This window comes from Abramis brama (assembly GCF_963993115.1).
Source record: "Abramis brama genome assembly, chromosome: 16".
In the NCBI taxonomy this organism is placed as follows: domain Eukaryota; kingdom Metazoa; phylum Chordata; class Actinopteri; order Cypriniformes; family Leuciscidae; genus Abramis; species Abramis brama.
In genome coordinates, this window is record NC_139978.1 from 29,011,053 (window position 1) to 29,036,686 (window position 25,634).

The 25,634-nt window shown below is 36.2% G+C and overlaps 1 protein-coding gene across 1 annotated transcript; it reads right to left on the minus strand.

Moving 5' to 3' along the window:
• Window positions 1-26: 26 nt before the first annotated feature.
• LOC311098530 (uncharacterized protein) lies at window positions 27-24,853 on the minus strand (the record flags this gene model as incomplete). The annotated part of the gene is made up of 63 exons (XM_084138763.1): window positions 27-690; window positions 856-1,065; window positions 1,225-1,293; window positions 2,067-2,173; window positions 2,259-2,397; window positions 2,567-2,638; window positions 2,777-2,839; window positions 3,534-3,551; window positions 3,639-3,692; window positions 3,916-3,969; window positions 4,055-4,108; window positions 5,019-5,072; window positions 5,219-5,272; window positions 5,346-5,399; window positions 5,506-5,559; window positions 5,834-5,902; window positions 5,959-6,030; window positions 6,154-6,207; window positions 6,543-6,650; window positions 6,741-6,794; window positions 6,883-6,936; window positions 7,169-7,222; window positions 7,303-7,356; window positions 7,448-7,555; window positions 7,661-7,714; window positions 7,803-7,910; window positions 8,021-8,074; window positions 9,754-9,807; window positions 9,915-9,968; window positions 10,058-10,165; window positions 10,299-10,343; window positions 10,434-10,478; window positions 10,733-10,786; window positions 10,980-11,033; window positions 11,194-11,247; window positions 11,337-11,390; window positions 11,473-11,526; window positions 11,689-11,733; window positions 11,935-11,988; window positions 12,567-12,611; window positions 12,706-12,759; window positions 12,856-12,909; window positions 12,985-13,137; window positions 13,256-13,309; window positions 15,354-15,413; window positions 15,559-15,612; window positions 15,723-15,764; window positions 16,073-16,126; window positions 16,265-16,309; window positions 16,476-16,529; window positions 16,611-16,655; window positions 16,747-16,800; window positions 17,210-17,254; window positions 17,331-17,384; window positions 17,809-17,862; window positions 17,999-18,106; window positions 19,943-19,996; window positions 20,320-20,439; window positions 20,570-20,623; window positions 21,818-21,888; window positions 22,461-23,072; window positions 23,155-23,452; window positions 24,764-24,853. The coding sequence occupies 63 exons, from the start codon at window positions 24,851-24,853 to the stop codon at window positions 541-543; spliced, it is 5,052 nt and encodes a 1,683-aa protein (XP_083994889.1). The 3' UTR covers window positions 27-540.
• Between the last annotated feature and the right edge of the window lie 781 nt (window positions 24,854-25,634).

The following is a 25,634-nucleotide window of genomic DNA, read 5'->3' on the forward strand; positions in this document are numbered from 1 at the left end:
GTGTGGAATGTTGACTAGTTTTAAAGTACAGTAAAAAAATAAAAAAATAAAAAATAAATAAACAGTATTAGTAATCCAGGATTTGTTTATTGTAACATTGGGAATATTGCAAAAATAAAGGGTATTTCATGACACATTTCTATAAGAACATGGACTAGGAATGCCCTATTGTTTTTAATTTTTTATATCAGTTAGTAAAACATTAAGGTACTGAATACAAATTCTTACACCTTACATAAATAAATTATTATCATAAATACTCACAACCCACTGACACACAAGTCTAAATAAACTCACATGCTCACTACACACACGCAAACAATTATTGCACCACTTTCAGTCTACAGGAAATCTGAATAATACAAACCCAGAGAGGCAGCAAATTCAGCTATGCTGGAAATCACTGATCATAAAATACCTTACATAATGTAAGGTAACATTATAATACAATACTCAAAGTCTCATTATAATGTACTGTCAGCTGGAAACACTGCATTCCTTCCAGGAGCTCTGTGAATACCATCTATTTTTGGAAAGAGACTATAAGAAGCACAAATGTCCAAGGACGATGATCGCATCTCCTTCCCAGCTCTCCCCTCTGCTCTCTAAATAAACGTCTCTTATGGGAAGTAGTTGCACGTCTCCTCCGTGGAGCTCTGAATTCCCCAGAACCCTCACCTGTGCCGTTACCTGCAATATAAGGCAGGGAAAACACTTATTATGCTCTTGTTATATGCAATAGCTTTAATTTACCTGACACGGTTTGGCTGTGTGTCAATTTTTGGAAACGTCTCATTTAGCAAAGCTGTTGTCTTGTGTCATAGACTAATTTCATTACCAGAGATTACTTCTAACCTCACAACCATGCTGTGATATGATGACATGGGATGGATGGATTTCTTCATTAAAGTCTCCTCGTAAGTGTAGCACCCTCTCGGTGGTCTCATTGTGCTTAGCAGCGGGGCTGGGTTTTTTGGGACATTTCAGGCTGATGCTTTGTGTGGCAGAGTTACTGTGCAACCGTAAGAATCGCAGTTGGACAACATCGAGACCTCTGTACTCAAACTGTGGAGTGTGAAAATCACAAAATGACATTCATTGAGACACCTGTCATTCTTAATAGAAATAATTATATTCATGGCACTGTTTCCATATAAACAAAAAAACACCAAATTAACAATACATTTCATTAGCTTATGAAATTTAGTAAGTGTAGTGATTTACCTTGAAGCCTCTGTGAAGCTCACTAAACCACTTTTTAGATCTGTCCACTGATGGCCATATTCCTAAAATCTTACAAAATCGTGACCACAAACATGGTATTATTTCAATATAACAGAATATCTATACACAGCAACTCTTCTTCTGTACATGTGTCCATATGTTATTGTATTATTCTGTGTCTAGCTGGTACATTTCTTTGAGAAATGAAAATTTCAATTTGTTGTGTGTCGGAATAATGGGTAACAAATCTATTTCAGATTTTGGGCATCTCAGAGTAACAAAAAAAAAAAAAACATCAGTTTACATGCAGTGTTTCCAACTATTTTCAATGGAAAGTAGCTAAAGCCTACTCGAAAAGTCGCTAAATGTCACTAGATGACGTCATGTGGCAATTGTTGGCATTTCACATCTGTTTTCTTGCATACTCGCATACTGTATTTTACTCAAATATATAGCCGAATGTCCAATAAAGCTGTTCAATTACATATTTTCTGTCAGACAACAGAATGAGCATGATATAGCGACTGACCACTACATGTTAAAGGTACACTATGCAACTTTTGGGCCTGTAGCAGAAAATCATCCCGCTAGGTCTAAAATATAAACACGTTTTAGAAGAAGGATTGATGATGTAGATGTATTGAAATTTTGTTAATTTTAAACTTTTTGTTAAAAGTTACATAGTGTACCTTTAACCAGCAGTCCAAAAAGTCACTAGATTTGTCTCTAGTTGCTTTTTTTTAAAGTCGCTAAAGGGGTCTAAAAAGTCGCTAAGTTGGCAACACTGTTTATGTGTTTTAGAGTCATCAAAGAAGACTGATAAACTGTGAAAATCCTCTTACTTTAGACTGGACAGGAGACACACAAGTTAGACCACCAGCAGTGAAGTTACAGAAAACACGGAGAGCATCAAATGGACATCCGTGGTTAGGATCAACGTAGTAGTGCCCTATGAACACAAGACCACAGTTAAATAAAAATGACCTTCTCAGTGATTTTTCTTTTAAAAGAAGAGCCACATTTTCTGGTCTCACCGTCTCTGAGGTGAGGCTGGATGAGACTCAGCTCTCTGCAGGTGGTTGCTGGGCTCTCTTTGGTGCCCTGTGAGTGGCTATTTTCCTCAATCCCATCTTCAGGGTCATCAAATCGAGACTTTCGTGATAACCTTGCTTTCTAAACAGAAAGACACTAGTACAATCAATATATTAAACGCTTCATCTTGGGTCAAGTCTTTCTGCTTCCCGACCCCACCTTTTCCTCTACTGTACCTTGCGGTATTTGACAATAAAAGTGTGTTTCAGTGCTTAACAAACCAAGGTTGACTGCTTGAGTTTGTACTAACATTTAGTGAGGCTCTTCTCTGAGCATGAGTGTGAAGCCCTGGTGTCAGCTTGCTGGGAATACCTGGTTTTCCCTTGTAAGAAAATGAGATTAAGTCAGAATATAATAGATTAAGTAATCATAATCTCTTAAAAAGGAATGAAATAAGTATGAGATGAAAGTTTTGACATTATTAACATGCAGTTACATACAGGAAAAATTTACAACTTACAGGTGGTCCTCTCCGACCTTTCACACCTTTTTGTCCTGATATTCCCTGAACTCCTTTCATACCCTGTTGATATGAACAATATTTTAAAAAGCACATTTAAGGGAAGGATCACACCTCGGCTCTTCGCGGTGGGTGGGAGTGAATCTTTTGCACTATGGAAGTTCATTGTGGTTGATATAAAGATTTTATTTAACACACATCAAAAATATGACCACTTTTTTGTTTGTGCAGATTTCATATCTTTAAAACAAAAACAAAAAATCTGATTTGAATCACTCAAATTGAGAGAACCATTTTATTAAACACATCTTTTTTTTTTAATTGGTCAAAAAGTACTGAAAAGGGTTAAGAAAAGTTGTTGAAAGAAGTCTCTTATGCTCACCAAAGCTTCATTTATTTGATCAAAATACAGTAAACAGTTATATTGTGAAATAATTTCTGTCAGTTTTCTATTTGACTCATTTTTAAAGTAATTTATTCCTGTGAATTTTTTATTTTTACACCATAACTTTTCTTTTCTTTACAATTTTCATAAACTTAAAATGTAATATATTTTGAGGTTTAAATCATATATTTAATCCCATATTTTCAATGTTTCGATGTGATGTGTGCATTGTTGTTTGAGTCATTGCCAGGGCACTACAGGTCAGCCTGACAGTAAGATCTGTATCTGTACTGTACCTACCTGGTTCAGGTACAGCGTAATGATAAGCAGAGCTATATAAATTACAATCACACCTGCAATTTCAGTACACACCTTCCTTCCAGGTGGACCCTGTAGAGCAAAACAAGAATATGTCAGAATCTGTGCCATTGTTCTAAAGCAAATAAAGTTGGTCAGTGAGTTTACAAAGAGACATACAGTTGAACCAGGAAATCCTTTGCCACCAGGAGGCCCACGAGCACCAGCTTCACCCTGCAACAAAAAACATACTTATCTGATGGATATTTTCTTGGTATTTGCTATAAATCTGTTTTACCATGTTTTGCACGACAAAAAAGTTCATTAACATTTATTTGGAAAACAAAAAACGTTAAGAAGGCTGTCAATTAGCACTGCAAAAAAACAAAAAAAAAACATACTTATGAATAAAGAAACAAAAGGTCACAGTAAATATGTGCACAATATAAACTGCTACCTGTATGCCTTTTGGCCCAGGCCGCCCCTTGTACCCTGGAGCAGCTTGTTTTCCCTGCAAGGTGCAAAGAAGAAGGAAAACATTTATAACTAGTGAAAAAAGCCACTGATTGTTTTTGGTGTGTTTCATCTGAACTTACCTTTTCTCCTGGTGGTCCAGTGGGCCCTTGCAATCCTCTAATTCCAACATGGCCCTGTAAATTGTGTTAATGACCATATTAACACTATAAAGCCATAAGAAAACCCTATTGTATAATATTTGATACACAATTTATTTCTACAGCTTCTAAATTTTCAACAGTTTAGACTTTTTTAGCAAGTAAAATACCTTTTAGTATAATTCTAAAAATATCCCCCTTCAGATCGTGGTACGTGTTTTTTTGGGGGGGGTTTGCTGCAAAATCCTTACTGTGTTTTAAAAAGTAAACATTAGAATCACTTTTATATTGTTAGTAATTTTTCAAGATTAACACTTACTGTACTAAAGCAACTTCATTATCAATTTTATTTTTTATTTTTTTGAAAAATCATGTTAAAATGCGAGTCTCAAATATGATACATCAAGCTTTTGAGGAACATTTATTTGTCCATCTCTCAATTATCAATGTAGTGCTTTGCATTTTATGTTTTGCATAGACATATGCAACCCACCCCCCACAATAGAAACTACAGAGCTTTGATCATTTAACTAAGAATTTATATATCATCTTATCTTACTAAGATATTAGGAGATATAGAGAGACATCTGATATTTATATGCATTTTATTTAAGAAGACTGCTACACTGTTAAAAACATCTCATTGATTTCTAAACTTTTAGAATTACATTTGAATTTTTTGCCAAATAAATATCAATAACTGCATCAAATTTGCATTTTTTACCCCTCAGTTTGGGGCTGGGAGTTTCCCCCCCCCCCCCCCTCAAGTGCTCCATATTCTATATTATACTATGAGCCATAAACCCCTGCTGTATCAAGTATGATACTCAACAACAACAAAAACATATATGCAAACCGGGTGTATATTTTTTTCATTTTGTCTAAAATTTCAATAAACTGTTCAGTTTTTCTGACTATTATTTCATGTCAGGCTTTACAGGGATACCTTAGGTCCTTTCTGTCCAACATCTCCCTTTTCACCTTGAAGTCCTGGAATCCCCTAATTAAAGAATGAATGAATGACTGAATGACTGACTGAATGACTGACTGAATGACTGAATGAATGAATGAATGAATGAATGAATGAATGAATGAATAATAACTTATGGATTGTAGAAGGCAAAACAATGATTTTAATTAAAATACCTTCGGTCCTATCAGCACAGTGGGCCCTGGTTTCCCTTTCGGTCCTATAGAGCCCTGTGATGAAGAGGCTGGTAAACTGATTGTAGTAGCAAACATTTATTTATTTATGAGTCAGAATAGAAATGACCTTTGATCCAGATAGTCCTTGACTCCCTTGCAATCCTGATATTCCTTGGGCGCCCTGTGGATGTGTATTTGAAACCATGTGTACAAATCATGACCATATTCTATGACTGAGATACTTTATAATGAATCATTCAAACATTGTATAAAACAAGCTTACTTACAGCACTACCTGGAGGACCTGGTCTCCCTGGAGGTCCTCTGAATCCAATGTCACCCTGGAAGTTAATATAAACATTCACTCAGCAGCACCTGTACAATGAGGTAGTAAATGCTCACATTTGTGCTAAATCTGTCATTTGATATAAAGCTATTCTACTCTAGGAATATTACATTTCTAAGCAATCTAACTGATCTTGGGCCAGACATCTCAGCAACAACTCAGAAAACCATAGAACCGCCAGCAACACCCTAGCATTGTGGCAGTTAGTTTTGCATGGGTAAGCAATCACCTCTATTAAATGTGAATAGTGAATAAAGCAAGCTACTCACTGGGTCGCCCTCAGTGCCTATAACTCCCAGCAGTCCATCTGTTCCACTACGACCCTTAAATGGAGTTAATGTAAAAGACAATCATATTTGGCACAAACAATAAACAGTTAAGAAGGTTAAGGATTTGTCCTAGGGATACTTGCTGGCTTTCCAGGGAGACCAGGATTGCCATGTTTTCCTTTTGGTCCTTGAGGTCCCTAGAGAACAATAAAATATATGCATGAACTTTTTATTTGTTTGTGTTAGAAAAATCCGAAATAATAACAGAAAAAACGCTGATTATCAAGACCATAAATGTCAGAAAAAAATCTAGAACCCACTGGCTTTCCTGCAACACCTTTACTGCCTCTCTTTCCAGGAGAACCGTTCACTCCCTATGTGAAAGAATCACATTTACACTTGTTCTGGGAGGGCTTGTTTTAATGTTTTGTTGTCCAAAATCAACTATTTAAAGGTATAGCGGAGGATCTTTCCGAATTTTAGATAAGACCCGCCCTCTCCACTTTTTGAAAAGTTTGATTGATTCACCAGAATGATTGACAATTAGGAGGACCAATAGTATAGGCATTCCACCCGGAAGTAAAAAAATCCTCCGCTATACCTTTAACATGTTGGCAGACATTAAAATTTGAGTAACATTCTAGTCACAAAACTTGCAGTAATTTTGAGTAGATTAAATAATACATCGGTAAAATATCGACCCACTGACTTTTGGCCCTATTTGACCCTTGACTCCTTTTTCCCCTGGAGTTCCTGAAGATCCTCGTTTTCCCTTCAGACCGCGAGGACCCACAGCTCCTGGCTGACCCACTGGACCCTAAACAGGGGCATAGATCATTCAAATATTTTAACACTGTACACTTTAACATACTGTATGCCAGTACAAAATACCTTGTTGTTATCTCACCATTTTGCCTCTTGTTCCAGGCTCTCCTTTCTTCTCACTTGGACCTTGAACACCCTGTGAACATCATACAAATTCAGGTCAATAAGGCAAGGCCAGACATCTTTTTTTAATAATGTTTACGCCTTCAAAAGTAAAAACCTACAATTGATCCTATCTTCCCAGGGCCTCCTGAATCCCCTTTAAGTCCAGGTTCTCCCTACAGGAGACAAAAACAAAAGCAGATCCACTTACTCATATGATAGAGTCACAGAGCATCTGTTTTATTTCATCCTACCACACAAACAACCAGAGAACATGGGTGAATAACTTGATAAGACCACATTAGGTCAATTGACAGTGACTGTCTAATGTATTTCAAGCTGAATTAATTAGATAATGTAGGTAAATATGGCATCAGAAGACATCAGTAAAAAAAAATATAAACATACTTTCAGCCCATGCTTTCCACTTTGTCCAACAAATCCTTCTTTTCCTGGCAAACCCTACATTTGAATGAAATACACAAATGTTGAATATATATCCCAAAATATACTATATATCAAATATATTAAACCTAACTTACCAGTAACCCAACAGCACCCTTTGGACCTGGAGGCCCATTTGTTCCTGTCTCACCCTTTAATATCCAAAAAAACATTGAAATAAATTAAATGAATATATATTTCTGCATAAGCTACACTGTCTATAAAGGAGGAAGTGGTACGCACAACAAGTCCACGTAGACCTTTGTCGCCTTTATCACCAGCTTCTCCCATGCTCCCCCCAGGACCGTACTTCCCCACCAAGCCAGACTGACCTCTTACACCTGACTGACCCTATGCATTCACAAAAACACAGAGAAAACATAATAACAATCAGAATACGACAATGCATTTGACTATTTCATCCAAACACCAGTGCAAACTTCATCAAAAACTCACTTTTTCACCAGGGGATCCAGGATCTCCCTTCTGCCCTGGAGCACCACTCAACCCCTTATAAAAAACAAACATAACATCTCTTTTATTCATTTATAGTATAACGTACTTGAGAAATAATCAAAAACCAGATAAATAATCTCACATCTCTTCCTATTGGTCCTTTCGCTCCAGGTGGTCCTCGATTTCCACTCTCACCTGTGATTCCTTTTAGGCCACGTTCACCAAGAAACCCTTTTTTACCCTTCTCACCCTACAACCGACAGTTCTGTCCTGTGTATCATTTACATAAAACACCATAACACAATGTACACGAATGAAATGGAGATAGCAAAAATACAGCATTAGAGGATTCGTACTCACAGGCAATCCTTTACTTCCTGCTGGTCCAACTGGTCCAGTTTCACCCACTGGCCCCTAAAGCAAAGCATTACTCATCTATTTAATACAATTATACTACTATTAAAAAGTTTTTTAAGAAGATTAACATATTTTTTGGAAAGTCTCACCTACTATAGGCAGCATTTATTTTTTCAAAAATACAGTTAAAAACAGTTGTGAAATATGATTACAATTTTAAATGACTGCTTTCTATTTCAATATATTTTTAAGAGTAATCTGTTCCTGTGATGGCAAAGCTGAATTTACAGCATCAATACTCCAGTCTTCAGTGTCACGTGATCCTTCAGAAATCAGTGCTCAAGAAATATTTCTTTTTATTATCAATGTTGAAAAGTTGTGCTGCTTAATATATCTGTGGAAACCATGATACATTTTTTCAGGTTCAAAAGAACAACAATGTAAACATTTTTACTGCTACTTTTGATGAATTTAATGCATACTTGCTATAAAATTATTATATTAATTATCTTTGCATTAAGGCAGTGTTACTCATTGCGCGGCTCGCGAGCCTCATGCGGCTCGCCAAGCTTTAATTTGTGGCTCGCATGGCGGTAAATATAATATGATAATGCAGATATAGAGATATTTCATAAAAACATTAATAACAAGTAGGGCTTTAACATAACCCGTTAAAAACTAAAAGTGTCAGCTCTATTACAAATATTTTAGATCGGATTGAAAGGGGTGGTTTATCGAGAGAACGTGAAAAAACTTGATCGATTGAAAACCGAAACTGAAAGGACGACGTATGACGCGCTGAACGAGCTGTTCTCCTGATGAATAAAGTGTCATATAAATGAGTATCCTCTCATTCTATAATTCTCCTTTCACTCAGCATCTGTGAAGTGAAGCAGGACAACAGCTCACCAGTCCTTGTTTCAGATTATCATACAGACGACTGGTTTGGGGCATTTTTACTGCGTGATAAATACAAACAGCACGGCACAACGGTTCATATGTTCATATTCCGATTTGAATCTTTTGACTTATAAACACGCACATCAACCCGATCATGTATCACATCACAATGTTTAGCGTTCATGTAAACTACAATACATTCAGATTCATCAATCGGAATGAATTCAGTCCGACTGAAACAAAAGTTGTGCATGTAAATATCCAGTCTCTGCAGAGATGCCAGTTATATGCGTTCTTTCCAGCTCTTAACGCTGCATGTGCTCTTGGATGGTTAGATAGGCCTACAAGATGGGCTAATGTAGAAAAAAATAACTTAAGGTCATTCTGGGATGAATATTTTCTGGAAATCCCCTTTTTTTTTCATTAAAGTAAATCATCTTGTCTCAGTTACAAATTTGACTCATAAATAATGTTTTTTTTCACCCTTTTGTATTTATTGCATTGCATATTGTAACTTTTTATACTTTGCGGTAAAATGGCTCTCCTACTGCCTGTATGAGTTTCTTTCTTCTTTCTGTTGAACAAAATAAGATATTTTGAAGAATGTCAGTAACCAGTCAATTGATGGTAGCCAGTGACTATGAAAAAATACTATGGAAGTGAATGGCAATTTTGTCAATTTTGTCACAAATATCTTCTTTTGTGTTCAACAGAAGAAAGAAACTCATGCAGGTTTGGAACAACTTGAGGGTGAGCAAATGATGACAGGATTTTCATTTTTGGATGAACTATCCCTTTAAGTGTAACTACATAATCAAAATTTATAACCAATCTACCTCCTCACCATCGATACCGGCAACTCCCTTCAGTCCACTGGCTCCTCTCAGTCCCTTTGGCCAAAACATTTATGAACAAAAGATCTCATACTAGGTCACAATGGGGAGAAACAATAGATTTTACATATATAATAAAGATAAAACTAGAAAAAATATCCCACCTTATTGCCTTTTTCTCCTGGAGGGCCGAGGGGTCCAGGTGGTCCATCTTTACCCTGAAATAGAAAGAATACAATAAGGGATTAGAGCTGAAACCTTCCCACAGTCCTCACAACAATAAACCAAATAAACCAAAAACACATACTGGGTACCCAGCCACTCCATTCGGCCCAGGAGGTCCTCGGGGCCCTTGATTTCCTACTGGCCCCTGCAGGCCTATCTCACCCCACTGGCCTATGTTTCCTTGTGGTCCCTTTAAGATTGTATTTACAAATGTTTCACACATATCACAAATCAATTCAACATTGAATAAACACTTACTACTACTGCATCACTGGCAAAAAGACTGCAAAATGTTGTGCATGTATGTTAAATGTATGTCTTACAGGCGGTCCTATGTAGCCCTTCTCTCCTGGTATGCCTCGAGGACCCTAGATAGTGAAATTGATAGATTTCAATCAAAGTTTCAGAGCCTAAAGTTTAATGGCACTTAAATAAGATATATATTATAAGGCACTTACTGGCTGACCAGGCCTTCCTTTTGGCCCCTCAGGGCCATTTTTCCCCTAATATCAAATGAAAAGATTGTAAAATGTATTTTCTGAATTATAAGAAGAGAATAGTCAGATGAACATATGGCTTGTAAATGAAAGGAGGTTTGGTTTAGATGCAAGAATGAAAGAAAACGTTCTACTTCTGCTGCTGATTACTGTTAAACGTGGCTAATAATGTTTTCAGCTTTTTGTTGCATTTAGTTTTTGTCATCATATGTATTGATGCGTCACATGATGTGATTTCTACATTTTACAAAACCACTAACCTTTTCCCCAGGTCTGCCATGAAACCCTCTTGAACCCTCTCTGCCTTTGACACCCTGAGAAAAACAAACCATTACAAAATGTATAATTTAAAAACCTATCAAGACTGAACTAGCCACATAAAATTCATCGCCAATTGCAATAAAATAGCACAGAAAAAATATCCAAATTTGGACAAAGTCTATGCTGGAGAACTGGGTGTCATGTAAAATAAAAAGGTGGTTGGAATTTTATGAAATCATTACTTACTCTGATTCCAGGCTTTCCAGGTTTGCCAGCGAGACCTCGGCTCCCTGGTTCCCCCTTTAAAAAGTTATTTAATAGCATCGTGCTGCAGGTCATATTCTTAGACAGTAATGTCAGAATTGGCAAACTATAACATTTTTAACTGCTAAATATACCACAAGATGAGGCCACAAGATTTTGGAAACCCTATCAATCAGTAAAGGAAAATAAAACTCACAGTTTTTCCAATAGGACCTTGAATTCCTGGTGCACCAGGTTTTCCCTGTAAACCCTGTTCAGACATCAGATTTAATCAGTTATGTTGTCCATATCAGCATAAATATGTCTAACAAAGCATAAAGAAATGAGAAGGGGTCTTACCCGTGGTCCTGTAGGTCCTCTATCTCCATCTGATCCTGGTGGTCCAATCGATCCCTATAACAAAAATTACTCTTAGTGTGTAATGAGGCAAACTAACAGGGCATGCTTTATCAAAATGTGTATGTGTGGCTCTTACAGGTGCACCATGAGTGCCATCTTGTCCTCTACTCCCCGAAACACCCTGCAGTCCCTAAATGATGATAAACATCATGACTAATCCACAATTATGCTAATCCACATCAGTCTATGCTATAGTTAATCAATGCTATGCTAAGTTTGTTGTGACATTTAGTGTTGGAGAATGACTGTATGAATGAATGTATTTGAGCAATCATTAGGGAGCTCAATTTACCTTTTGACCTTTAAATCCAGTTCCCCCAGGGACCCCTTGTCTACCCTGTCCCATTAAAGAAAAAAAAAGAAAAAATGTTTTTGGCCATGTACTGTACATGAATGTGATTTTCTGTTGTGACTGAAATAATTCTGACCAAAGGAATTAGAAAATCATGAGCAGACCTTACTTAATAATGCACGACATGGAGTTGTTAAAATACATTTTAATATATTTAAAAAGTAATGATCTGATGTACACGTGAACCTTAATACCAGGCTCTCCTTCAGGTCCTTGTTCTCCTGATTTTCCCATCTCCCCCTATAAAACAAGCGTTTAGAAATAGTTGTATTATATCTATAATGGACCCTAGTAGCCTAGTAAAGTATATACAGTATATATTTTTTAAAATGCAAATAGTTTATTATTGTCTGTGAATACAATGTAAATGCGTTTACAGCGCCACCTACAGGTCAAGGCTATTAGTTGTTTTAGGTAATAGTTATAATAAGTAATGAAAAACGACCTACCTATTTTTCCTATAATTACCACTGGGGGTGCCATGATTAAATTAATCTACTCAAATTTACATTGTTTAAACACTTGGCCCGGTTTCACAGACCTTAAGCCTAGTCCCAGACTAAAATGCATGTTTGAGCTGTTTTAAATGAAAGCAACTTGCACTGGCATATCTTAAACATGTCAGTGCCATTGTTTTGTCTCAAGATTCACACCAGTAATGTTTTTTTTTTCTAAGGCATGTTTATAAAAGCTACATAAATGTCCTAACTGAATTAAGGCCTAATCCTAACTTCATATAAGCCATGTCTGTGAAACCAGGTCTTGGTATACTTGCCCTCCTAATTATGACTATATTAAAGAAATTATAGCCTACTTACCAAAGGTCCTGGAAAACCAGAAAATCCTCCTTGGCCAGTTCGACCCTTTTGAAGTTAAATCATGTTGTTTTATTGCAATTGTATATGAATGTGATATCTAAAGTATAACATCTTTAAAAAAAGAGTAATGATCAATCACCTTGTCACCTCGTGGTCCATGAACACCTTGGATACCCAGAGGACCTCTCTCTCCCTGAAGATGCCATTTATATACGATAACTGTGTTTTTCTGAGATAGCACACTATGTTAGATTCGTTTGACAAACAGAGAACTAGAATTCTACTGTACCTTAAGTCCATCTTTTCCCTGTATCCCCGGATCTCCAATAGGTCCATCATAGCCCTGAAGAAAAAGCATAATAAGTGGTTGACTTTCAGTGAGTCAGTTTTTAACCAGTTAAATGTAGCTGCCGCTCACCGTGGGCCCTGGTAAACCAGCAGGTCCAGGTGGTCCTATCTCTCCCTGTACACCAGACTGCCCTCCTCTGCCTCTGAATCCCTGTTTACCTGGCAGCCCCGGAAGACCCTGACAAAGAGAAACCACAGATAAGAAAATATAGATTTCTTTCAACATTTACTCCCTCAGTTTTTTTTTTTTTTTTTTTTTTAAGTCTGAGAACAGTGTTTCTGGCATTCAATAAGTGTTGTTTACTTGGCCAGAGTTTTTATAAATATTTTAGTGAACTCACTTGATCTCCCTTTTGGCCAGAATCTCCTTTCATTCCACGCTGGGATTTCAGACCCTGAAGTTGACAGACAGACAGACAAGGACAACAAACACAACTTTCCCAAAACCATTATATCATTCTGTCTAGCTGCGCAATTTGATGAAAAAATACATATTTCGATTATTGTGACAAACACTATTTTGCGATTTGAACTGTTATACGATAATCATTTAACTTCTCTACTGCTTCTTGGATTTCAAGCATTAAAGAACAAAAACAGCTTTAAATTATGAAGGACTAAAAATGACAGAACGAAAAATAAATAAATAAATAAATAAATGCAGAAATAATAGTGAAAATAAATACATTTTGGTAATATAAATGGCTATTTCTGTATTTTTACATGTATTTATTTATTTATTTATGCATTTCTATATGTATTTATTTATGTATTTATACATTTATTTATATATTTATGCATTTATATATTTATTTATTTATATATGTATTTATTTATACATTTATTTATTTCTGTATTTCCACATTTATTTATTTCTGTATTTCCACATTTCTACATTTATTTTTCCCTGCGCATGTATGCTAATTGACCAATGGCTAAGCCACGCCCCCTCCACTCACTCGGACAAACAGTCAACATTCGGTAACAGGCGCTTTGGCAGCTGTCACAGTAGGAGACATTTCACAGGAGGCAATTGATGATTTTTTGGAGACAGAAAGATTATATATCATCTCGATGTCACCAAAAGGGCCTTAAATATGCATTGGAGGCAATTGATGATTTTTTGGAGACAGAAAGATTATATATCATCTCGATGTCACCAAAAGGGCCTTAAATATGCATTGGAGGGTTATATTAATAATTTTATTGTTGAGAAGGTCGACTCCAGAACAAAGATTTACAGTTCACAGTGTAAACGTTATAGTTTGGTGCTATTTTGCTTCAAACGCTCGCTTTATACGCGCGTTCTATTCGCTTTGGATTCAAAATGTTCAAGCGTCGAACTAGACGCGGATACGCGCGAATTTGACGCTCTATTCACGTTTGGTGTGAGCGCAGAATAATGAACAGGCTGCAATGTCAAGATTGCATTGCTGGAATGTGTGTGTGTGTTTGTGTGTCTCTGTGTGTGTGTGTGTGTGTGTGTCAGAGAGCGGGCGCGATCGAACAGTGGAAACATAAAAACATACTCCATTTTGTTCATACAGGACGTAATTAAAACTGCAAAGTGTTTAGCCTACTTATATTTGTGTAAAACACAACATTGTGCTTTTGTCAAACTGTAAACTCTTGTCAAACTGTAACCTACAACTGTCACCCAACCAAAATCACACACACACACGCTGTTTAAAAGCCAAAATGACAAGAAAAAACATAAAAACGAATGAAAACTGATAACCTCAATGCATTGCAATGGACGAGGAAGCAGAGAATGTCCGAGTGTATTGGGTTAGCTATGCGTACTGTGATTGGCTCATCGCGTTTGGGGGCGTGGCTTAGCCATTGGTCAATTAGCATACATGCGCAGGGAAAAATAAATGTAGAAATGTGGAAATACAGAAATAAATAAATGTAGAAATGTGGAAATACAGAAATAAATAAATGTAGGAATAAATAAATGTATAAATAAATACATATATAAATAAATAAATATATAAATACATAAATATATAAATAAATGTATAAATACATAAATAAATACATATAGAAATGCATAAATAAATAAATAAATACATGTAAAAATACAGAAATAGCCATTTATATTACCAAAATGTATTTATTTTCAATATTATTTCTGCATTTATTTATTTATTTCTACTTTTATTTATTTATTTATTTATTTTTCGTTCTGTCATTTTTAGTCCTTCATATTAAATTACATTGAAAGATAAAATAGAGTGGCATGCTCACTTTCACAACACACTGAAAGTTTTGGTTGTATATTAAAGTATTTAAATTGAAATGACATTTTTTAAATTGAAGCTTTAATAACTTCAAATAATTGTGTAGCTCTACTATTGCTCTACAAAAGAAACCTCAGTCTCAATCATAGTAAAAATGTCTCACAGCAATCAGACATTTAAAATATTAAGGAGTTGTTTGAAGTAATCTTACTGGATCACCTGAGGGTCCAAGTTTTCCTGGTTTTCCTTTGGCACCCTAAAACAAAAAAATTGCTTAATGCTTGGAAACATACAGTATATTGCTGCATTATCACAGAAGCATATTGGTGTGACAAAGGAATATGAGATATATCTATAGAGATATATTATATTTCTTCATGAAGAGTGAACCGCAGGCTTACTTTTATACCCGGTGGTCCTGGATCTCCAATGCTTCCTTCAATTCCTGCATTTCCCTGTTTGAATAAGACATACATAGGCTTCAGATAAATGTAGGAAAATCAAAATTAGACTTTATGTGTCTGTAATTTCAAAGCTTTTATCAAATAACATGAGATGCACATACAGGGTCTCCTTTTTGACCTGATGGTCCATCTCCTGGTTTTCCCTGAAAAGATAATTTAGGGTAGTCAGTCAAGTCAGGTGAACACAAGTAGTAGCAGTTTGAGAAGTGAGAGAGAAGAGACAAGAACAGACTCAATGATCATGATCACATAAACACTTTGATTAATTCTAATATAGGAACTTCGTCATATTCCACATTTTTAGCATGATTACAATCTTCATTTATAACTGCATGTATCCAAATGATCCAAATGGATCCTAAAAGCACAATAATGTGCATGTAAGTGTGGTAAGCGAGAGGACATGGATACACGATATAAAGGAGAAAGATAAATGTATAGTTCACAGCACCTGTGGTCCAGGAACACCAGGACTACCAACAATACCATCAGGCCCTTCCTCTCCCTGTAATATATAATGACTCATTTCTTCATGAGATATTTGACTCTCTACTTGTGGTTTGGTCAAAACATAATGAAATATTATTATCTTAAATATTATAATGTACATTTTTAGGAAATTAATTATCTTTTTTTAACTTACCTGCTTGCCAGGTGGTCCCCTTGGCCCTATATCACCAAGCTGGCCCTTATAAGAGAGAATGAGCATTATGTTATATTTTTTTGAGCTGAGCAAAAGTATAAAAATGCATATTCACAATATTCACAAGTTTACATGGGTTTTCCATGATTATTGTGAACCCGTTAATTAGAACTATTAGATTTGAGCTTGTAAAAAGCACAGTGTTTCTTACAGGGGGTCCGTTGACGCCCGGAACTCCCTTCAACCCTCTCGGCCCAGTACGTCCCTATAAAGAGAGGTAAAAAGTAGAGTTATGAACATATAAGAATTAAGAGATGATAAAGAATAATTAAGTTTTGTAACATACTGGTGATCCTGGTGATCCAGTGAACCCAAGCCCCCCTGTCTGTCCCTGTGACAGAGATCATTACAAAAAATAAACAGCCAGTTTGCTCATCTTATTTGTATGTTAGAGCCAAATAAATGAATATTTTAGCACATACAGGTGGACCAGTCGGCCCCATGAATCCCCGTGGTCCTCTGGGACCAGGTGGCCCCTGTGTATGGAAAATATATTAGTTGTTAAAGAATGTCATGTTTTGACTTTGTAATATACAGTATATATTCAATTTTTGGGGGTCAGCAATATGTTTTTTTTTTTTAAAGAAATTAATACTTGTATTATTAATAACAAGATGTGTTTCTTGACAAGCATAATTGATTGATTTATGACAAATCATATGACACTGAAGCTTTGCCATCACAGGAATAAATTACATTATAAAATATATTAAAACAGAAATAAATGCAGCCTCAAATAAATGCAGCCTTGGTGAGAGACTTTTCAAAAACATTTAAAAATCTTACAGACCCCAAACTTTTGAATGGTACTGTGTTCATATAAACACAGGCAGAATAACTGCATACAAATAAATGACACACAATCAGATGTACACTGATACTCACAATATATCCTATTACCCCGGCTAGACCCTTCTCTCCCTTTTTTCCCTAGAGAAACAGAGTTGGCTGGTAAGTGCTATGATCATATCTAGTGAAAGTCTGGATAGCAAGAGGGGCATCTTACCTTCTCTCCTTTCTTTCCTTTGATTCCCTGAGGCCCCTGTTCCCCAAGGTCACCCTGAACACATCAGACACACTTTCTTTAAATGCAAAGAAGTCAAATATAGGGATGGGTGAATGGGAATCAATTACTTGTTTTTTTTATATAGGAGAAATGACAAAAACACACTGAGAGGACAGTTTTGGACTCTTATTTTGGTCTTGGATGTTTAGATTATGTTAAGCCTAGGCACATATGGAATTTGCAGACTTCTGCAGAACAGATTAAAATGTGTTTAGCAATTGAGAGTACTCTTATCGGTAGCTGAACACATAGTCAAATTAGTCAAAAAAAATTGGCACATAAAAGGGGCAGAGAGTTTAATGCATGATGTAAGTTCCAATTCTGTGGAAAACTGTGTTTTCACTGGAGTTTTGCAGACACAGATTCCATGACTGCCTAGCTATGGTATTATCCACAAAAAAACCCTGGTCATTCTTACCCACTCACCCAGCTCCCCTTTACTGCCCTTCTCTCCCTCATAACCTTTTGGGCCCTACAGAAAAACACACACACACACACAAATCTATGCAGACTTGTACAATATATTTACAAAAATATACACATAAAACACCACTTGATAAACCACTGCATAGATGCATATTAAGAATTTTGATTCTCATAAGTCTTACATCCTCCCCAGGTGCTCCAGGTTGGCCTGTCTCCCCATTCTTCCCAGCTGTGCCCTCTGGTCCTGACCTCCCAGGTGGTCCTGGCATTCCAACGGGTCCTGATCTTCCCTAGTACAAGACAAAAGCAAGACGTACACAGTATAGCACATGCTTCAGTATTTGATAGATACTGGAGTGTTTAATTTTAGTTAGTCTATTTGTCAAGTTCTATCATTTTAGCTCTTTTTTTTTACAATAGCTCTTTTACGTGGAATCTTCCTGCAAATAAATTATCTCATAAAATCTCAGAGTGAACCATTTGTGCCATAAAGACCAACTCTGTTAAATAAAGCAATCACATAACAGGCAAATACAAATAAACTCAGATCAGATTAACCACATCTATCAACCAGTTGAAGTTAAGTTAAGTTAAGTTAAGTTAAGTTAAGTTAAGTTAAGTTAAGTTAAGTTAAGTTAAGTTAAGTTAAGTTAAATATAGGATGCAACTGGGTATAGGCGATATGGCCAAAATCTTATATCACGATATGAGTCAATTTATTTCACTTTCACAATAACGATATGTATGACAATATAGTCATTTTTGCTTTAAACAAGGTTTTTATTATATCAACATTTTTGATAAATTGATAGATATTTCATAATTCTTGTCACCAATGTCAATATCACAAAAAACTAATTAGCCTAAAAACAAAAAACCTCAAGCTTACTGAAGACATGTAAACAGTCAGTGATAAAATAAGAACAAATAAACTAATTAGAAGCAATAGGACCAAAAATAAATAAAAAATACAATAGAACAAAGACACAACAAAACTAAACCTACCTGAAAAACTTCAATAAAATGTATTTAAAAAAAACACTGCGTGGTCTTCACTGTGTAAATGAAATATACATTTGTCCTTATTAAACTTACACAAAGTGATTTAGTCAAGAGCAGTGAGTGATTTTCTCTCTTGTTGTTTGATTAACATTAATGGCAGCAGGAAAATTAGGTTGGTGTCACTTTAAGAGCTGCCCGAATCCAATTTACTGTTACACATAGGTTCCATCCTTTCTCAACTGTTTACATTCACTTAAAGCATGACTGTGTTTACTAGGATACTTGCAAAAAAAGGCATTCTGACACATACAAGTGTGTGTATTTAACCGTTCAACTGAGCTATATTCACTTTACCTTTGATTAAAAAATAGAAGCTTATTAGAGGATTATTTAAGATTTATAAAACCTGTTAAATAATCCTTTCACTTACAAAAAATATCCTTGTAAATCCGTGATCATGCATGAGGAGGCAGCCAAAAGAAGTTCAGATGAATGTCATCTTGGGAATGTCACATTTCCCTTGATGCCAAAGATTAAACTGAAACTGCTCTTATGATTTGAATGGCAACAAGACTACATGAGTCTTTGCTTTTGAATCAGCTGAAGTCTGAACAATGTGACTCTTGTTGACTTCATGCTTGTTGATGCTTGTTGACCCACTGAGGTTATCAAATTCTTTCTGAGCCGTATCGTGTCTCCACATGGTTTGATCACACTTTTATGAAGCTGCCCACCATGTTTCTCTATGTAACAGTGAGCTAGCATTTATCTGTTGCCATAGACGATTGTGTGATGAAGAGAGGAGACAGAGATACCTACAGGTTTCCCTCGCTCTCCCTTTCTCCCCTGTTTGCCTGGAACTCCAGGGGGGCCCTAAAAATAGATAGATAAACTTTTTTTTTAAAAGTCCTAATATCACATACAGCATATGAAAAGGGTTTTTACACTGGGGTCAGAAAAAAAAAATGTAATTTAGAAAATAAGTAAAAAAGTCGGAATTTGGTCCCACTGCATATGGATCATCATATTTGGGAGTCATCAGTAAGTTAGAAAATGTCTCTCACTAACAGTCTATGAACATTACATGGAAATAATAAGTAGTCAAATATTATATTTTTACTTACGGGTGGTCCGGGTTCTCCAAGTGGTCCCAAAGGTCCGGGTAATCCCTTCACTCTCTAAAGAAAATGGGGGTAAAAAGGATTTAAATCTGCAGTGTGGTCATGTAATTCAATAGAGCTCTCAGTAGGGGTCAAACGCAGACTAACTTACCGGCCACAATGACACTAGTTTTTTGTAGAATTTCTTATTCTGCAAGCAAAATGAAAAGTCTAAATAAGATCCTCTATCCAACCACACAGTGTTTTCGTAGAATGTAAGAATGCAGGCAGCATTTGAATTTCAACTATTCACAGAATCAGCTATGTTTCTTTGTTTTCTTTGTTTTAAATGGCAGAAAAACCTTAAATGATCTAAAATGAGTAAAAACATTGTTCTGCACCTTGAACACTCGCCACTCCTCTTCTGACGTGTGCCAGACTATGATAGCCGGCATGCCGGGGGGTCCGATCGGTCCTCTGTACCCTGTCCGGCCCGTACGGCCCATCACTCCTGCGTAGCCCTGAGTGACACGCAAACACCCATTAAAGCATTAGTTCGACTGAAAAATTTATTTGACTTTACAATAAAGATTTCTTTTTAAAAATGTGATTACAATTTATGTAATATTATTATTATTGGTTAATACATACTTTGTCTCCTTTTTCACCTGGAGGGCCTGGTAAGCCAGGTGGGCCTGGATACCCCTAAAAATGACGATTAATAATAATCATTGTAATAATATAATATAATATAATATAATATAATATAATATGTTTATTGTTTAATGTCTGTCTATCTATCTATCTATCTATCTATCTATCTATCTATCTATCTATCTATCTATCTATCTATCTTTAAAAACACTTCAGCACTAGCACTATCCGACTAATGGCCCAAAACACCTTAGCAATCACTTGGAATGGACCCTCGAAATCACTTATCAAACTGCCCAAGCACGCAATTAAATAACCTATTCAAATAAGAAATTATCATGGCAACAATTTAAGCACTGACAAGCTTAGTTTTTTGTTGTTGTTGTTGTTGCTAATTTTGTTATTTACTACCTTAAAAGACCGCAGTACTCAACAGACACATGTCTACCACAGGAGGGCGCAAGTGCTCAACTAATGGCCTCTGAATCGCTTCTATACTGCAACTATAATCTCTCTCTCTCTTCTGTCAGTAATTAACTGTAAAGGATTACATTGCTAAAGCCTTCTAGAATTTACATAACATAGATGCATGAAATAACAGGTTAACAGTACACTAAAATGGTTCAGAAATGGTATGTAGTGTCAGTCCTAGTGTCAGTCTCCTCTTTTTCTTTTTCTCTCTCTAGCACTGGCATTATTAAATAAATTCTGCAATCCTGTTCCTCTTTTTAGGATAATATTTCTCTCTCAATGTCAAACAATGAGTCAGTTCTTGTTCATAAGATCCATTCAGTGGAGGTAAATGACCCTTCTTCTCCTCTATTCCACACTTAATTGAATAATGCCTCTGCAAACTCAATTTCCTACAAAGGCCAGCAATGGGCCTGAGATGACCATGTGGTTGAGAATCACAGTATTAGAGCAAGGAGAAAAGGACCATCTCACTGTATTCATATATTGCATTCAAAGTTAAAATATGATAGAATCTATTCATATCTGTAAGATTGTAATGATTTTCTTGAAACTTCTATGAAATGCTGCATTTCTCTCTCATTTAAAATGGAACAGATATGTGAAGTTATCAGTTTATTGCTTGAAACTTGCAAACACCATTAGCATTTCAGAGTAGTATGTAAACCGCACTGAACTATCAAAACAAGTAAAGCCTTTCATTTTAATGAGCAAAATTAGTGTAAAGATAATGGAATGTTAATTAATTATAAGAGAGATAAGCGTGTTTCTTACCCTTGGCCCTCTGAAACACGGTGTGCGTACTAGACTTCCTTCTCTGTGTATGTTTCTGTGCATCTGATTGGCTTAGAAAAAAGAAAAAAAAGCCAATTAGTGAGACATTATTTTTATATTGTTTTTCTGCATTTCTCAGACATTGTTTATCATTTCTAAAATGAAGTATCAGATGTAATGAGGAAAAAAATTATGTGCAGGAGTCTGAACTTTCTAGAGGCACAACAAAATAAAGAAATAATAACAACAACAACATGTAAACATAACAATAGTATAATAATAATAATAATAATAACTATGCTGTTATATTATTATAATTTTTTCATCATGTATTATGGTATTCTTTTTTTACATTTATTTTGTGAAAGTAAGTTTTCACAGTGATTTAAATTCATTTAATTTAATTTAATTTAAAAATTAAAAACTGTTTAAATAATTTAAATATTCAATTACTTTGCTCACAGTCTTCACACTTTTTGAGGCAATCAACATACAGAATAAATGGCTTACACACATATTAATTTAGGGTAGGAGAAATGTTTAGTTTAGCAAACAATGCTTGTTTAGCATTGAAAATGTGCACACTTCAGCTTCCAAAAAATTACCTTTTTTTATTATTATTATTATTTTTTTTTTTACTTACAGTGGGTCTCTGTTGTTGTACTTGGTGCAGTGGTAGGACGTCCTGGACAGGCAGCAATAGCAATAGTATCATCAGTTTCTGGTTCTCCGTTCACAGATGCTTTTTGTTCACGTCTAATCTGTGAAGTCTCATCTGTATCTTTTATCTTTTCTTGCTCTCTCTCTCTCTGTGCAGTAGTTTCCCCAGGGTTGAAAGTCACTCTGATTTCTTTATTCTTCTCCGGTGACTTTACTTTACTGACAGAGGTGCTGCCAGTGCTGGTTTCCGTTACATTGGTCAGGTTTTGAGGTGAACCACTTGCCGCTTTTATTGAATCCTCAATGGATTTTGTCCGTGACTTGTCATTGGCTGTATCTAAAATATCAGTCAGAGGGACATTTGTGGCTGTGTTCGTTGAAACGGCTGTACTGTTCTTCAGAGTTGAAACGGATAACTGTGGTGCCAGCAAGGGCTCCTTCTTGGTTTGACCTTTGACCTCTGATTTGATTTTAGTGCTCATCTTAAAAGACTCCTCAGATTGTGGAACGTATCCACCTGCTGTTGAATTAATATTTCTCACCCTCATGGTCCGAGGTTGAGACTTGCGTTCAGGGTCAAGCACTCCTGTAGTCTCTGGAAAAAGAAAAGATTGAGTTTGTTTTGATGGGCTGGACTATGAGAGAGGAAATGAAAGCCTCCTTCTTGTCTATCCCACCTTCAATTGCCTTTTCTTGGTAAAAACCAGACGATTCAGTCCATTCAGATTGCGTTTCATTTGTAGAATCGGCTAGGCACCTCAATGTTACCATCTCTAGGTTAGGTAATCTTTCCAAAGATCCACTTGCTAGAGTCTGATAATCTGAAATTGCCCTTGGTACACTTAAATCATCAGGTGACAAAGGAAATGACATCATTTGTTGGCTCACTTTTTTATTTTTATCCTCAATTTCCACCATGGCAACAGAGGCAGAACCAGAGATGGCAACATTTGCTCCTTTTCCCACGTCTTTTTCCTTGAAATAGCATTGAACAGAAACATACATATTTTAATATACACGTTCAGGTTCAGAATATAGATGATGTACACCAATCCTAAAATCAACTCATGTTTAATATATCTGTTATATCTGTCTGGATTTTAAATGAAACACTAAGAGATTTCCAGACAGCAGTGATCATACACAGAGAAGCGCTGCATCTCTTGAGTGACACTTTTATGTCCAAAGTAAACTGAATTTTATCAGCTCATAAAGTTAGCACAGTGATGTCGACTGATTCATGGCCCCCAGATCTACATAACAGAAAAACACATACAGCCACATCAGACATTTCAAACAGATTTGGAGTGATTCTATTGCAGTGATCAAACAATGTACCATTGATATCTTCAGTGTTGGGGGTAACGAATTACAAGTAATGCGAGTTACATAATCAGATTACCTTTTCATGTAACTAGCAAAGTAACATCTGAGTTACATTTTTAATAAATAAGTAACGCAAGTTATTTTGTTTTCCCATTTATTGACTGACACCTCTCCTGTTCCCATGTTGAGAGAAATCAGGAGTTAGTGCAGAGGTGTTGTGTGCTCTGTGTAAATATGATTAAATATGTAATATCTTATATAAGATACCAATACATTCTCACTCCCAACTCGTCATATATTGACGCTTGTCCGGGACACCTTGGCGTCACTTTTTAACACACAGGATACCCCTTTAACATTTTCAATGCAGGGTACATCACTGCTTTTAGTCGCTTGTCTTGTGCTCCAGATCAAGACCCACCCTGACCAAGTGTAACTGATGTAGGCCAGTAAGAGCTGTGCTATAAACATCACTCCCCTGATCTCAAGAGGTGCTCTAGTGGCTGACGCTAGAGGGTTTGGTCTTTAGCCTCCTTGTTAGAGCACCCGCCGGTTCAAATCCTGCTCGGAGCAGGTTGAGTAGAACCGGTTAGATTTGGTGCCGTGACCCGGATGGGAGTGAGGTTTATGGGGATGAGTGTAACTGTCATAGGCCAGTAAGAGCTGTGCGTGTAAACCTCATTCCTCTGATCTCAAGAGGCGCTAGTGACTGATGCTAGAGGGATCTCTTTGTTAGAGTGTCCGCTTCCCACTCCACAGACCACAGTTCGAATCCCGCTCCGAGCAGGTCGAGTAGAACCGGTTACACAACTGTTAATATGTGATGAGTTGGGAGTGAGAACGTGTTGAAGATACACAAAAACATGGTTTCATAAATACTTTGAGATTGTTCCATCTAAAAAGAACAAATGTAATGTTAGTGAAGAGAAAGGTAAAAGGGAAATGAAGATTCGTTTTTACCTGTGACTCATGGACACAGTGGAATTTGTGTTCAGGATAGTTGAGGTCATCTTGAGTGGGGTCACCCAATACTAAGGTAATTTGCTGCATGATACCCTGTAAAGGATGACAACCATATCTAGTCTACAGATAATGACTATCTATCTATCCATCTATCTATACGTGTGTGTGTATATAGATACTAAATTATATACAGTAATGTATCAACCACAAAGTGAAGATGAGGTCCTGCTTAGGAAAAATAAGGTACGATAAACAATAAATAATGACAAACATTCACGTAAGAATAGCTCCAATTACGCAGAAAATAGACCAAAAATAATTAAGATTGTAAAGTACTACATTTGTTATTTGCCGCTGGCCTTTCAATTGATTTATCAGCAACAATTATGGTATGTGAGACATATGCACAGTTGCCATGACAATGTCTCATAGCCTTGTTATGAGAGCACAGATGTGGAGATTTTCTATAATTTTTCCATTCTCCTTAACATTGTGTCAGTTTGTGATGTACTGCAAACCTGTAGACCTTTTGCTATACTGATATGCTGTTTGCATTATTTAATGGCACAAGTCAGAAACATCCTACATGACATGCAACAAAAGTTTGGTTCAGAAGAGGAGTATTTATATAAGTTTGAATTTGACATGCAGTATGGGAATTGTCTCGCCTCAATAAACCCAGTGTTTGAATGCTTTCTCCCATGCGGCCATCGAGCTGAAGGCAATCCTTTGACTGCTTAACAACCTGTTTGCTTTTCTCACATGGGTTCCAGAGTTCTCTGAACTTCACTTTCATTTCATACAGCCTGTGGTGTTGTTGGGGCTTTTGCTAGTTTGCATTGCAAAGAGAATTAGCTGTTTTGTGCTA